Source organism: Corticium candelabrum, chromosome 4 (assembly GCF_963422355.1).
Source record: "Corticium candelabrum chromosome 4, ooCorCand1.1, whole genome shotgun sequence".
In the NCBI taxonomy this organism is placed as follows: domain Eukaryota; kingdom Metazoa; phylum Porifera; class Homoscleromorpha; order Homosclerophorida; family Plakinidae; genus Corticium; species Corticium candelabrum.
In genome coordinates, this window is record NC_085088.1 from 14,226 (window position 1) to 30,632 (window position 16,407).

A 16,407-nucleotide genomic window follows, 5' to 3' on the forward strand; every position below is an offset into this window, starting at 1 on the left:
GCCTCGATTACCCAGACCCCAGTGGACTTTCAGTTGTTGAGCAACCTTTTCCAAAGAAACGCAGTCACGCACGTGGCGCTTTCTTAGCAGTTTGAGGTTGTTTGTCAACTACAAGCTCATTGATCATGGCTGTTTACGTACTGTATTCTAGATCTCTATACGCGTGGCAGTTCACGCTGTTTTTCATACGATAGGATTCTTCTCCCGCGGTCAAGTTTCTGACAACTCGCAAAAGTCTGAAGAAGTTCAAGGAACAGTCGAGTTAGATTCAGAAGTCAGCCTCACTGATGGTCAAGGCACCGAACAAGTGACACCTAGCGAGGTTTCTACCGCTGCTGGGCCTTCCAGTGGATTGGTTCTAGAAGCCGCTAACGTTCTAGTAGGCCCTCATCAACCTCGATCCAAAGATTTGTTTGGTGGAAGTTTTCCGAGGAGGCAAATTTTGCGTCAGCGAAGAAGTTTTCAGGAGACTTGGTATTCCCAGTTCCCTTGGCTGGAGTATAGTGAGAAGGTGGATTCTGCATTTTGTTTTGCGTGTCGCCTAGCTGAGCAGAGCGGAAAGCATGGCCACTACGATGCATGCTTTACTGAAAGAGGCTTTCGAAACTGGAAAACGGCACTAGATGACTACAGAAAGCACGAGTCTTCGCATGTGCACTGCTTGGCGGCAGCTGTGTGGAATCAGGCAAGACATGTTGCCGAATCGGGCACGTCTGTAGCCCAGTCTGTCAGTACTGCGCACCAATTAAGAATAACCTTGAACAGACGAAATCTCGGGAAAGTGTTTGAAACTATCCTTTATCTTGGGCGACAGTCTATTGCTTTGCGTGGACATGACGAAACGGAAGATTGCACGAACAGAGGGAATTTTCTCGAACTGTTACATCTGCGGGCATCAGATAATCCTGAGCTTGAGCAACACCTGCAAGGAACGTTTACGTACACCTCTCCACAGATTCAAAATGAAATTCTAGCTCTTTGCGGTCACAAGATTCAGCAGTCGATAGTCCACGAACTCCGAACGTCCGGTATGTATGGACTGATTTGTGACGAAACCACAGACGTATCGAGACAAGAGCAGATGTCCATTTGTGTTAGGTACGTAAGTGAATCAATGACAGTAAAGGAACGCTTCTTGGGCTTTTGGCCAGCCGAAAGTACCGATGGAAAGTCACTGTTCAATCTTCTAAATCAAGCTTTGAATGAGTTAGGAATTCCTGTAGGTCAAATGAGAGCTCAGTGCTATGACGGTGCGTCCAATATGCGAGGGAGATACAAAGGTGTCTGTACTCGTTTTCAGGAAGTGGAAAAGAGAGCTCTATACATCCACTGCCATGCTCACGTGCTGAACCTTACTCTAGCGAATGCTTGTTCCGCGGTCCAGGATATTAGAAACGTTCTTGGAGTGGTAAACAGCCTCTACAAACTGCTGGAAGGATCGGCAAAGAGACATTCGCGGTTTCAGGCTATCCAGGAGAAGCTAGGAGGCAGTTCTGTCACTCTCAAGAGACTTTGTGAAACTAGATGGTCTTCACGCTATGAAGCTGTACATGCTATCAAGTCCAGTTTTGATGCGATCATTCACACTCTTGAAGCAATTTCAACTGAAGATGCCGAATTAGGACCAGAAGCATCCTGTCTTCTGAAGTCTGTTCAGACTTTCCACTTCTTCTTCTATATTTCAGTGTTGGAAGAGGTACTTGGGAAAACTGCTGTTCTTTCACGCTACTTACAAGGTCTGGCTGCAGTCGAAAAACTTCTAGTAGACTCACTGACAGAGAGCCGACCAGACCGGTCGAGTCTTCAGACAGTGTGCACATTTTATGGCAACGACTTCAATTCTGGCCGACTTGAGCATGAACTTGAAATTTTTTATGGTAATATTCAAGCGTACCAAGGCGAACCGGACTGGACTGTAGAGAGTGAAGAGGGAACTGACTTGCCCGAACTTGTAAAAGTCCGGACGTTCTTCAACAAAGGCACTAACAGGGACTGCTACCCAGAAACTTGTAAGCTTCTTAAGACACTTCTTGTCATTCCTGCATCTTCATCGGAATGTGAACGATCATTTTCCACTCTCTGTCGTTTGAAAACGTGGCTCAGAACGTCGATGGGACAAGAACGTCTGACTAGTCTAGCACTCCTGACAGTCGAGCGCGAAGAATGTCGAAAATTGGAGTGTAGAGTGGAAGACCTTGTTGCAGAGTTTGGGTCTAGTGGACGAAGGCGTTTACTGTTAAATTAGTTTATCGCACCTCCGTGACGTCTAGAACAGCTGTTGCATTTAAACTATGCTACGCTATCTAGAGTACCCTGGAACCGTTGGTTAATTGCAAACTATTTAGCTGCCAGTAGAACGTACTCTGCTCACACAAGAATGATCAATTCTCCAAGCTCCCACGTATGCACCACTCAGTCTTCAAGTACGCATGTGACAGCTTTTTGCCCATATGTAGGTACGTACTACGAAGGCAAGAAGTGTGTGGTTGGCTGATTTGACTGATGAAGTGGGCGTGTCCCGTTGCGTCGCAAAGTCTAGCCCCCCCCAATCCTAGAGGTCACGCTACGCCCCTGTTCTGTAGCAACTCTAGGACCATCAAGACCACTGATGTCTTTAGATCGGTGATGCCACACTATGCATGCTAAGGCTTTCCAATTTTGTCCCAACCGTCGATAAATGCTGTTTTCCCCACTCCAAACGTCCCTTCCTCTCCCAACGGTCAAATGACAGTACTGACGGTACTGGAAGAACACTGTTAATACATATTTATTGTAATTAGAAAGTATTCGATTGTTTGGCTAGTCTCTATATGCAGGCAGCTGTAAGACATGTTGCACGATTAATAATGTTTACAGCAGAGAAAGCAGGGCTAGCAAGTCATATCACATGTTATTTGTCGACATTAACTTTCAGGCTTGATGAATACAAGTATTCCATGAGTCTGTTGTATTAAATGGCTGCATTTTTAACATGTTTGAATACAGTAAGTTTTAGACATCATTTCGCACTTTTTGCTGTTGGTCCCTGAAGTCATTATATTAGACCTCACAGACATATTGTTTCGATCACGTTGGTAAACATTCTGGTGAGAACCTGGATGTGTAGAATTGTTGACAGAAACTGCTGACTATATTGTGTGATGCCTTGCTGTGCAGTTGTAGCTCTTTGGCTCAAGCTTTTACATTTACGATAATTCCTACTTGAGCAGGAGTTTCCTACATAGTGTTAGTAGCACATTGATGGTTAGCACGTCAAATCATTTAATTATCCTTGCGCTCATCTTTTAATAAGCATGCAATTATTATCTGAGGTCATTTCTACCCGCTCATTGTAGAAACTTTAGGACACTGGTCTCCCTCAAGTCTAGAGACGCTGAAGATCATAGCCTCAAAAGCTTCATCAATGAACAGCATACCTTTCTCTCAGACATACTCAAATTTGATGGAACAGTTGTCCGCGAGACTGTGGCAGTATAATGCCAAGCCATTATACAATAGACTGAACCTGGACTTTGATGACTTGTGGGATTTTCCTGTCACTGTAATGTAGTTATGTTTAGAGACTGGGTGGGTAGAGTAGTTTGGGGTAGTCTGGGGCAGTTTGGGGTAGTTTGCATAGAAGAAGAATATAAAATATGTAAGCAAATATATATATATATATATATATATATGTATGTATGTAACTTAGTAACATGCATGTATACTTTCTAAACAATAACTTAGATATGAAGCTTGTGGTATTGCTATGTAATTGTCACTGATAACCATAGTATTCTTGTTGTTGTCTTTGTAGCAGAATGAGAACATAGAAGAAAGCTACATGGAAGGTGAGAAAGATGCCAAACAAAGCGATAGTTTTGCATCAAAGTTCTAGCTATAACTGGCTAACCTAGCAAACATTGGTTGGATTTTTGCTCTACTGGCTGGGAAGTTACAATCTGATTTTGCTTTGTTTATGTTAGTGTTAGCATATGGACTGAACAATGGGTTACTAACTTACTTGTTGTTAGCTATTATGATGTTTCTGTTGCTAACAACATGTGATACTGTCCATGCAGAGCTGTACTACTACATATATAGTATTAGTATTTCATGACTATTGCTGCTAAAACTTTGGCTAATGAACTGGACCATTGTTTATGGGCTTGCTGGCTAGCAACGGTTCTTGGCTAGAACTTTGTGTCTGTAGGAGGATATACATAGATATGATGTGTTGTGTAGTGGATGATGGTTTTGGTGATGTTGAGGAAGATGAAGCAGAAGTGGAACTGCAGAAGGCTCTACAGAGGTATGGAGAATGCAATAATAGTGTCTTGTGTGTGTGTGTGTGTGGGGGGGAGGTAAAAGAAAATTTTTATTGGGTAATCCTAGCAGTTTGTTACCTTTATGTATTTGTTGTAATTGTTGTCACAGAGCCAGAAGAGTGAAGTCGAGTGGAAAAATTGGTGGTGTTGAACGTGTTGGTGAAATGCTTTCAAAGTCTTCTGAAGTGAAACACCAAAATGAAACGTCTCAACCAACTGGTGAGACATACACGTAGTACTAGAGAATTAGATGTGTTCTTAACATTTTATTTGTTATTTTATGCTTGTTGTGTCATTAAATTAACTAAAGATTAGATTGATATCTCTTAATCACGCTACTAAATAAGTGGCAAATGAAAAGTCACCACGGGACAGAGGCATACACCTGTCTTAATTAGTACTATAGCAATGGCAGCATAGATATATAGACTGGGTCATGGAGCAGGTAGCATGGGTGAGCAAAGTGAGCACAAGACTGCTGGTCTGCTGTTTTGTCTACACCTCAATATGGCTTTATGTTCACAGACACTGAGTGCAGAAATGTGTACTGCCAATGTTATTGTTGATAGGATTCTGGAAGATAGATATGTTGTGAGTTTGTATGTTTATTATGCTATTGATGTATCACCACAACTCACCAGAGATACCAAGAATATTGAAGAGGATCAGAGTTTTATCATTGTGTACAGCATGGGAATTACAATCTTTGTGGATATTACAATTCTGGAAAGGAACCCTAACATGTTCTACTTGTGCATGATTTGTCGAGTTTATGAGCAGAATACCACAAACAACATCTGATACTTTTGCCATGTTGCTCAAAATGGCAAAATGCTAACACTACAGCTTGGCATAGACTCTTGCAGTGCAACCTGCAACCACACCAAGTTCATCGAGCACTCATGCTGTGCCAACATGAAAGGCAGACAGACAGGTAGGCAGGCAGACAGGCAGACAGACGGATAAACAGACAGATAGACAGACAGATCTATTAAAGCAGTGAATTTGATTTTGCCATGTTACAGTTTCTCACTGAATACTAAAACTTGTTGAAAGAAAGATACTAGTCCTAGTATCTTCTCGCAGGAACTTTATTGTCCAGTCAGCCACAGAAGCTGATAGTGGGCCATGAGTTGTTCAGACGATTCCCCGTATGTAGCACGAAATCTTACTGTCTGTCTTCGTTTGTAAGTAACTACTTTAGGTTTAACCATACCAAGTGCTCCTAACTCGCCCAAAATGCAGCGAGACATGAACTATGAACTAATCTAAGAGGGGTCTTAATTTGAGGCTCCACGGTTGTATTGACACAGTCGATACTTGCGTGATAAGTTTTGGGTCCCAGTTTGCTTTAGTCAATAAATCACAACTTCCCACCACATGTCTCACAATCCTTACCTTGAAAAGTGCACAGGTATCGGTCTTCCTTGCTAACCAGCAGCCAGAGTTACGCTCGTGCCACATACGGGTACTAAACACGCCCACAGAGGTAATTTCAATGCTTTATTATTTGTTGCAGTAAACGTCTGCAGTAAACGGTTGCAAATGGTTGTCATGAAGTGACAGCTTTCACCTGAGAGATTGTTGATTTGGTGAGAGTTCTCCTTAGACCATGAATTTACATGGTTATGAAACTGAATAGAGAAGGTAATCTGATAAAAATGTACAACATGAGAACACTGAAAGATGGGCATATTATTGCAGTTAGTAAGTAATAGTTATTGAAGGCTTATGTTCATACAATGTTTGGTGTGTGCTAAGATATGATGTTGTACAGTACACCTTCGATTATCTGGACTTTTAATTATCCAGTCAAATTCTGTGTCCCCCGACTTTTTGCGTGTCCGGATAAAGGCACTATAATATGTTTTACTTCATACTAGTATGCTGTAGATACAGCCTATAACAAAAGAGTGAATGCATAATGGAGAACGTAATGATCTAATAAATAGGTAGATGTTGATGACTCTGCTAGTGACATGAATGTACAGTAAGTGTGGAAACAGAAGGAAATTAGTTGATATTTATCACCTTTGATTATCTGGACTTCTAACCTCTCTCCGGAGTAATCCGGATAATCGAGGTTGTACTGTATTGTGTTTTCATTTGTAATGTCTGTATATGTAGAAGATAGTCGTTGAGATGCTTTAGTGTTCTGTTTTATTGTTTGCAGAACAGGGGAAAATTGTTCTGAGTTCAATTGCTGAGTTTTGCAGGACAGTTGGGGAGAAGTCTCAAGGTGATTGCACAAGTGTCATATCAGTTTATCAGATTTACTGCTAGTGTTAAGACATGATTACATGCAACTGCTTGAATTCATGAGTAGTGTGTGTGATTTTTAGGAACAGACACTGCATTGTGTGTGTGTGTGTGTGTGTGTGTGTGTGTGTGTGTGTGTGTTTGTGTTTGTGTGTGTGTTTGTGTTTGTGTGTGTGTTTGATTCATTTTTATGTATACTGGCAATGCATTAAAAGGAAACTACCACAGAAATGGGACTGACATTCTGATGATATACTACTAACTGCTTTGATTCTATTAGGAGCAATTTAATAAAATATTAGAAGCTTTGTCTAGACAGAAATTTGAGCTTCCAACTTGAGAGGATGCCCTGCAGGACATCTTTGTTTTGATGTCGTCATTTGAGTAGCATATGAATGGCATCCGTTTGCTAATTTGTTGTCTGCAATGGCCTGACTTTGCATTCCTACGGTTTGAGCTGAAAGGTGATTTTGAAAACAGTTACGAGTTTGGAAAGTTCTGAGTTTGAATGAGACGTAGAGACAGGCCCTAGCAATCTAGAGAACTAAACTGTATCCTTTATACAATGAGAATTATGTAATCTAATTTTTTGTCAGCTGCTGTTTTACCTTCTAAGAGGTAGCCTTGTTCCTGAGTGTGGGTACGAGACTACTAAGAGGCAAGTGATAACCAAGTGCAGTACAGCTGTAGAGCATGTACAGCAACATCTGTGTAAGTTATTCATTGGCATCGTCTTGTTAGGGTGACACACTCAACTTGGAAGCTCAGTTTTCCAATTTATTGATGAACCAAAGGTTACTACGTATACTAGAATCAGCACTGCATGGGTTTCTCCAGAAAATATAAGTGGGGCGGCACGTAATTTAATTATATAATTTTTGAAATGGTTTTGGGCGTGGCACCTGATCCTTTTAGGTTTATTCAATTCAAAGTAGTCAGACATTGTCAATCGCTTTGGCTGACATCAACCTAAGACCTTGCACTCACTACACTTTGTAGTAACCACATGTTGATTAGCACGTACTTTCCTAGGCTTACGAGTGGACAAAGGCTGTGCATGTCATATGATGTGTGAAATCCATGAGTTCAACACATGAATTGATCAATAAGAGCTACAGCAGCAGAAATAATGTCTACATGCCATCATACACATTTTTTCTAACATAAATACATTTTTTGTTGAGCCTGTACAGATGACAAAATGGTCACGCCCTAATAAAGTAGCACTGCACTGCAGCCTGGGGAAATCCCTGGACTGTTAGTATTATTGTCAGAATGTCATTTGTACCTTCATGGGAGTTTCTGTTTAATGTCTAATTAATGAGGTAAACTTTCATCTACACTTTGCAATTTGTTGAATGAAATTGTGTTATAGTCTACATTTTCAATCATTGTATTGTAGATGTTCCAGAGCGTGTGGTGTCTGTGAAACATGATCATGTATGTATTGATTGTTTTCCTTTAATTAAGCCACACTTGTCATCTGAGTCATCATTTCTAGCAAAGTGAAAGTGAAGAAGACATGCAGTTTGAGGCAGCTGAACCAGCAGATGAATCTGATGATGTGAGATCAGACATTAGTTGTTGGATTGTTGTAACTTGTAATGGAGGCATTGTTTGTGAAAGGATGAGGAAAGACGAGGTTTTGAGGCTGAACCAAGTATTGGGGCAAGTATAACAGCTGCTCTGCAGATGGCAATGAGGAAAGGTGGGATAAAAGATTTAATTTGTTATTACCGTGTTGCCGACTGTTTGTGTGTCTGACTGATTTTACTACATCTATTTGATCGTCTGTATATCAGCTCATTGTTGGTTTTATAACATAATGTATCTGTTTCTGCACTGTAGCCTTTTGCTTGTCACGATGTGTGTGTGTGTGTGTGTGTGTGTGTGTGTGTGTGTGTGTGTGTGTGTGCGCGCGCGCGCACGTGTATGTGTTGTGTGTCCTTCCAGCCACTGTATCCGTGCATTATTTCAAGCTGCTTTGCAACTATAAAAGACCCAGACTGAATATAAGACCCATCCTGTCTTTAGCTGCATGTGTACAGGTCGAATTTATTTCAACATTCAGCTGAGGCCCCTACTCCAACTACTCACTTGAAACTATCATATATTCTTTCAAGTGTGAGTGACTCGCTACCAACATTGATGGCACAGATGATGCTCTAGTGATTTGCATGAGGGACGAAAGCACTGAGAGCAAGTGAAACGTCATATCTGTCTCAGCAACGACAAATCACAATCAGTGGAAGTAACTGAACCGATGCTGGCGGATGTCACAGAACAGAAGAAAGACGATCTAGCGCTTTTGGAAGAATCAGACTTTAAAATCTTTCACTCTAGACGACTTGCTGTAATTTTTATGTAGCTGGACAATCACGTGAACAGATACCAGTAATGTACTGTACGTCATTGACAAGTCAAGCAACTTGCAACTCTCAACTCTTTAGCATCCAGTCATATCTTTGCACCATATAGACCATATAAGCCTCTTCTAAATTCAAGTCTGAGGTCCTTTATTTGTACACAGACAAGCTTATTGCATTCCATTATTTAATTCAAGCACTGGGGCTTGTATTTGGACGAATATGGTAGTTGCTTGCTTTCCTATTTAATTGTCCATTTAGTTGGTTTAGTTGATTAGTTGGTTTGTGTGTGTCTGCTTTTCTGTCAGTCTGTCTAGCCATCTGCCTGTCTGTCTGTCAATACATATCTGTCTGTCTGTCTGTCTGTTTGTTAGTCTTTTATTTCTTACATCAAACTATGATACAATTCTGCAAAGAACTACAGTAATACAACTAGACTAATGTTCATTGAAGGCTAACATTACAGCAAACTGAAACACTTAACAATTATGTAACTAAGACTAATGAGGAAAAATTGGGTGCTGAGAGAGTCAGGCCTTTCAGACCCACCGCACAACATGCTAAGTTTCGTTGATATAACTTGAGCATTACAATTCTGTAATTGTACAGAGAATCTTTAGTCTGTCTCTCTGTGTGTCTGTCTGTCTGTCTATCCATCTGTCTGTCTGTCCGTCTGTTTGTCTGTCTCTCTGTCTGTCTGTCTCTCTGTTTTTCTGTTTGTCTGCCTGCATGTTAGTCTGGCTACGTCTAGTCTTTGGTTGTAGATTTGCTGATATGCAGGTGTTTCAGCTTGGTTATTTTTATTTTAGCCATTTCACTTATTTCCATTGTTCTAATTTGCATGATGTTACTTTATATGAGTTATTCACATTGTTTGTCTAATCATGTTGCTTGTCAAGGTATGCTGGACAGTGGAACGACCGAAAGGAAGTATGACAAAAAGATGGAGTTTGTTGACAGAGACAAAGCAAAGAACGTCTTCGTCGAATCTACAAGGTCTCACACATTTGCTCATTTGTTATTTGTGACAATCATTGGTTGGTTTACTATATCCTTTTTGCTGCCTGTTTTGTCTCATGCATGTAGCTATTGTTTTGTGAGTTTGTCACCTGTCAGACAGACAGACAGACAGACAGACAGACAGACAGACAGACAGACAGACAGACAGACGAACTCGATTTCTCTCTGGCACACCCATTTAGTAGCGACACAGTGGTAAGAGCATTGAGAGAGGACAGATTTGCAGCTGCAAAAAGACAGGAGAAAAAAATAAATAAATATTCAAATCAACAGCATCTAGGGTCATGCAAAGCTACCTTCATTCCGTTGATTTTTGAACATTTTGGTTGTTGGGGAGAAAAGCAGACAATTATTTGAACTAGCTGGCCAAGAGATCGAGAGATGTAGAAAGTGGATCAAGTGAAGCACAGTTTAGAGGACAATGGAGAAAGAGACTATCAATATGCCTTCAGAAGTCCAATTCCAATGTAATATTGAGAAAACTTAGAAGAATTGCAGAGGGAAATGAAGAATTGGACGACAATGAAAGAGACATTCAGAACATCATTCATTAGAATTTTAGTAGTATTCAATCTGTATGTCTTAGTAGATGGACATTTAGCTTAGCAGTTTTACCTATAGTGTTCTTGTAATATTTTGCTTTTTGTGTTCAATAGTGAAATAAGACAGACAGACGGACAGACAGACATCAATATTTCAAGACAGTACTGTATGCTTTCCTTCTTGCAGATGGTGCAGGATCCTAACCAATTTGATGTGTTAGTAATGCCCAACTTATAGTTTTGTTATTATTTGATTTGAGTAATGTAAATGTAAATGTATGATTGTGTGGACACCCAGACTAGCAATCTTATCAACTACAGTAGGATGTCCTTTATCTGAACACTTTGTACTCTGACCCTTTACAACTCTGATGAATAGTTTGGATAACTGACACTTTGGTTTTCAGGATATCACAGTCGATTTAGCAATTCCATAGTCTTCACCAAGTTGCTCCAGCCGTCTGAAGCTTTTGTGCAAATTTTTGGTTTTCCTTCTATGGACAAAACGACTCAGTTTTGCTTCTCCTTCTGTGGCTCTTGGGGTTTCAACATTACCATATGAGAACTACACGTGTACTCTGATGCCCATGCTTATTACAGCTTTGTGCGTGCAAAGCTACAGGGATTCTGAGACATTTGGTTAACTGGTGTTTGAATAAGTGACGTCCTACTGTAATCATAATTAGCTCCTCATGGTTGAGAGCGTGTTCACACCTGGCGTTAGTGGATAACACCACTTGTTCACACCGGTTCTAATCATGATTAGCGTAACACCATTCGCCGTAAAGAGTAGTATTACAACCACATTAGTGGCGTTAGTGGTTACACGTGACTTTGGCACGCGAGGTAATATACAAGAAGAGCACCTCACTGATGTTTCTGATGTGGTGTAACTGTTGTATGCTTAAAAGTACAAACGCAGCAACAACTTGGCGCTGTATACATAGTATACATGCGGAAGCGCAAGCAGATGTATACTATTCTCTGTTTGCGTTGACTTTGCACGGGAAGTGACTATTGATGCAGCTATATCTGTTTACCACACTCAGATGTTAAGTGATATCCCAGTAACTGTACAATTTAGAGGTCACATTACAATACAAAGATGTTAGGCAACAGTAGAGAAAGTCGCAGGCTATCAAGACGAAGCAGAACGAGAAGAGGAGTCAGAAATATCAAGCAACTACTTGTGAAACAAGAGGAACTGTGTGTTGATGTCAAGGCAGCAGACCATTTAGTGACCTTGTTAATTGGCTACTTCCTCTATTAGCAGCGTTCTTGTTGTAAGACCGAACCTTCTTATGAGTTAAGAACCCTACCCGCTCTTGATATGCAAAAGCCTTATCAAGCCGCTTGTGTAATACAACCGCCATCGTTACCCTAACTACAGAAAATTCGGGAACATACGGTTTCGAATGATACCAAGATCGTCACTGTCTGCCCTATTGTGCAGAAGTTATTACAGATTTTCAAAGCGCAAAGTCAACGCAACAGAGAGTATGTACGTTCCTGTACAGGTGACAACTTCCTGCCGTCCCTGAAGGAGCTGCCAGAGGAGCAAACTAAATTTTCTCTCTTCAAAACCTAAAGCAATGGATTTGTCAAGACAATTCACGCGAATTCTTACCTGATATGACGGATGAAACTGTTGAGGCTAATTACACTCACGTGCCCACATGTGAACGCGCTTGCGTTAATATTGGCCTATCATAGTTAGCCTAATCATAGTTAGTCCAGATGTCGGTGTGAACGCTCACTGAGTCTGTTGTCATAATGTTGCATGTCTATGAAGTAGTGACTATGTGTGTGAGATGCACTATTGCGTTATTCCATTGTTATACAGAAATGATTGATGATGGCTGTAAACAACTATACCCATGAAACTTCCTGGTCAGACAGTTTTGATGAGCCATTAGTTGACGTCATGTAAAGTGTGGGTGTACAGCCAGTGTATTAGATGAGCTATGAATGCTATAGGGGGACGATGTTTGTAACAATGTGCTACAATTTTGCTACATTTTGAGAAAATATGCACACATAACTATGAAATGTTGATTAAAGTTACTGGTAAAATTAGTTGAAGTAGAGAGGGGAAATGTTTAAGATCATCACAGCTGGAACAAAACTGGTCTGTAGAGTAAGGTGGTCAAGTTAGCAGCAAGCAAATACAATAGAGTGGATATGCATGTACCATAGTTTAGTATACTTTGGACTAGAACAAGTGAAGACGGTCTGAATTGTTAGGCGGACCATTGCAGCTGTTCTCATTGTTTGTTTGTTCCAATTATTGTATCTGTAGTGAACCTGGAATACACGGAGAATCCACAAGAGATTCAAGGAGATATCGAGACAGAGAACAAGATCGAGATCGAGACAGGGATCTGTATTCTCGGTGAGATCGTTGGATTGGATGCTTTTATTGTTAGGCTTGTGTATAAACTCATTGTTGCTGACAGTGATCGATATGACTCGTCACATTCACAGTCATCGTCTAAGGAAGAATACAAACCAAAAGTTGAGCTGAAGTATATCAATGAGAAGGGAGAAACAATGGATGAAAAAGAGGTAATTATGTATTTATTTGCTTCTCAAACAGGGCAAGCACACTCAACACTTTAGTTGTTATCAAACTGAATGGTTGATGACGTTGCACAAATTGACTGCTCCTGAAATTTTTGATTACTCATACATTATATGTCATTTGAATTTTGCTTGCACAACCTGCAGAAGCAGTGGAACCAGTCAGACTGGTCTAGCCATGGCCTGACTACATTTCACAAAGTGTTCTTTTGCCAGTCGATTACTAACGCTTTCCTGCTGTGTAGGGATATAAATGATTAAATAATTAATATATTTATTAAAGACAAAGTACATGACTGATTCTCTTGATTTAGAACAAGTTGCTAATGACTTTGTAGATAGAAGGGAGGGACGACTTCGGTTGTTTGGCAGTTTTCCAATACTATTCTAGTGGTAACGATGAAAGGAAAGCACGTCTGTTTAACTTACTTCCCTTGCTGTTGACCTTTAAAACTGTAATAAGTGAAAATTTTTTATTGTCTTTCAAAACGTTTGGAGGGAATATCACTGATTCAACTTTAATTTCTTATGTTTAATACTTTGCCAATGGTGACTCATATGGTTGGTGACTGTGGCATGATGACTAGACATCGTAACGTTGTAGTGAAAGGCAACCAGGTATAAAACCATGCATTGGGTCTGTACAGAGTACAAAGCAGCACAGGATTAATTCTTAGACTCTCAGAAGGGTCTCGTAGGAAACAAGTTTATAGGGTGATGAGGCATTAGAGGGAGGTGACAGAAGCAACACCATTTGGTTCCACTTAAACCAGAATGAACATGCAGGTCTACAAGCTGTATGTGTTCTGATCTGTGGGGCTGCAGACACTTCATATGACGCTGTCTCAGAGTGATTAAATAAAAACTTATGTAATCAGCTATGCCTTATTCCAAAAGTTGTCGGGAATGGTCTGTTGATGAAAGTAACAATATCAAAAAGTGGTCCAGTTGAAATCGGATCAACTGGACCGGTGGCTACATCCCTGGAGAATGTTATGTGTGATCAATTAATTGAGAAGAGCACGATCACTATGTTATCGTAGATGTCCAGTACTAAGTGTGGCATGGTCACACCTCACTTTAGGTTTCTAGCAACTAAATTGCTATTTGAACAAGAAGTTCACAATCAGCCTGGGATGAGATGCTTGCTAGCAAGGTATTTGCTTGGAACAAGATATACTACGCCAAACCAAAAATCTTTTGTATCAGGTAACATGGAGAAAAAAATTGCGGTTGGTTGCGAATTGTATTTTCTACAGTTTTTATTTAAAAATACAACAATTTCAGTGTTCGAAATTTTATTGCAGACGTAGTCATCACCCTGGCAACCTCACAAGATTTTCAGTTGCTAAGGAGTTTAGGACTGTTACATACATGTATATCTCATAAATATGTAATAATGGTACTGATTGTTAGTGTAAGTAAACGATATTCCAGGACTCCAGCAGCGCCACCGCAGCCTGACCTGAGCAATTTCACTATTTTACTGTACAGCATAAAGCAAAATTCATTGGGTCCACCATAACTTGAGTGACTCTAGTCCCCAGGATGGTAACCTCACTGGAATAATAGGTTGTCACATGAAGTAATGCAGTTAGTCATCAAATGACCACTTTTTCGAACACTGTTAAATGCATTACATGGTGTGGCCATCGATCAGTTACAATGCACAACCAATGGACCCCACGATGTACGGTACGCGGTACGTACCTTCAATGTCAGAGACACCAACCAGGAATATGAGACCAGCAGTCCTTATCAGTTACATAATGGCAACCAGACAATCCATACCGGTGGCTGTACCACGAGATCCATGCAGATGTAAGTGATTGGGGAAGACGCTGCTCCAATGCCTTCTGCATCGGCACATTGTTTACATGCACTTTTAACCAGAACTTGCTGATAAATTCTCAATACCGTAGCAGCCTCTAAGGCAAAACACATGACGTCTACCAAACTCTAAATGCAATCCACCATCGTCATCCAGCACTGCATCATAGGGAATGCTTGGATCTGATGCTGTCTGCGCATACAAAGAATGTCTTTAGCAGAGACGATTCTATCACCCACAGTATTCTAGAATTAGCGATGGAATGACCACCATCTAGAACCGAGACAGAAATCGCTAGACAGACATGGCACTTACATGTGGTGTATATCTAGATGTACTGTGCAATCCTAGCCTGGTACACGTATGCGCACTGTGCACTACAGGAGTAAAAGTGACACACATGCATGAAACATGTTTGATGAAGACACATACTGCAAAAACATTCTAAAAATATTTGAGGTAACCTCCAAAGACGGTCAGTCAAGTTACCCGAAATGAAGAACTTTTTAGTGTGTCCCAAGGACATAGTATACCTGGAATGGTATCTTTACTAACACTTAACAAACAATAATAAAATTTCTCCAGGTGGCCAAATGCTACTCAACTTGTCTCTAAAAGTAGTGGTTGATAGACGTCTGTTTATGAGTCATAGTCACACGATCTATTGGTTTGCTACACGCTCATCACGTGCAAGAAACTGTGCCTTTAACACTAAATGACAAATCATCATTTATTCTCTTTTTGGATGTATCCTTGTGTAAATTCCTTTAGGTCACAGTTGGAAATAAACTAAGTTTTACTTGCCCATGTTGAAATTTTCCCATATGAAGTGCAACTGTCACTGTAATGTTAGTTTGTTAGAGATCTATGATAACCTGTGAATTGACTTAAATCTTTTACTTGTGCCTACCTTTCTTTTTGTTTATTTAAGTGATAAAAATGAGATGTGTTGCAATTGTAGCATGGTTGTTTGCTATTGTTGCATTAACGGTAAAGAGAGATTTGCCCCTTCACTGTCAGAATCAAGGCAAACAAGACGTTTCTATTAGTTACTACATAGTAGCTCCAATAGTTGGTGGCTGTATTTGGTTTGTCTAGTACAAACACTGAATGTGATGTAGTAGCACGTTTCTTTGACTCTCTAACAACTACATGCAATAACTGAGAATTAGGGACTTGCAAATCAGCTTGAGCAACATATTTGCTACAAACTGTTATGCTAAGCTTATAATAAGATTTCTACTAGCATTTGTAGTAAGGCTGCAATGATATACTTACTACAATTCATGACTTGACAATCTAATCTGCCGAGACAGAGAGCATTCTAGCTACTGAGCATGTATAATGTATTAGAATGATGAGTGCCGTTTCTAGTTGTGTCCTTATGATTTGCAGGCATTTCGATATTTGTCTCACAAGTTTCATGGTAAAAAGCCAGGAAAGTCAAAGACTGAGAAGAGAGTAAAGAAGAAGCTGGATGACGAGGTATGATTGGTGGACAACTT

General features: G+C 40.3%; 1 protein-coding gene across 2 annotated transcripts in view; it reads left to right on the forward strand.

The window, feature by feature from the left end:
• LOC134178360 (U4/U6.U5 tri-snRNP-associated protein 1-like) overlaps nucleotides 1–16,407 on the forward strand; it is a 29,148-nt gene that overhangs the window by 11,370 nt on the left and 1,371 nt on the right. Inside the window, exons 16-26 of one of the 2 annotated variants that reach the window (XM_062645228.1) lie at nucleotides 3,794–3,827; nucleotides 4,222–4,288; nucleotides 4,414–4,523; nucleotides 6,478–6,543; nucleotides 7,966–8,003; nucleotides 8,065–8,127; nucleotides 8,190–8,271; nucleotides 9,829–9,925; nucleotides 12,791–12,883; nucleotides 12,948–13,056; nucleotides 16,298–16,387. In XM_062645228.1, the coding sequence (XP_062501212.1) occupies nucleotides 3,794–3,827; nucleotides 4,222–4,288; nucleotides 4,414–4,523; nucleotides 6,478–6,543; nucleotides 7,966–8,003; nucleotides 8,065–8,127; nucleotides 8,190–8,271; nucleotides 9,829–9,925; nucleotides 12,791–12,883; nucleotides 12,948–13,056; nucleotides 16,298–16,387 (849 nt within the window). The remainder of the gene's footprint in view (nucleotides 1–3,793; nucleotides 3,828–4,221; nucleotides 4,289–4,413; nucleotides 4,524–6,477; nucleotides 6,544–7,965; nucleotides 8,004–8,064; nucleotides 8,128–8,189; nucleotides 8,272–9,828; nucleotides 9,926–12,790; nucleotides 12,884–12,947; nucleotides 13,057–16,297; nucleotides 16,388–16,407) is intronic. The other variant, XM_062645229.1, reaches the window with a different exon arrangement.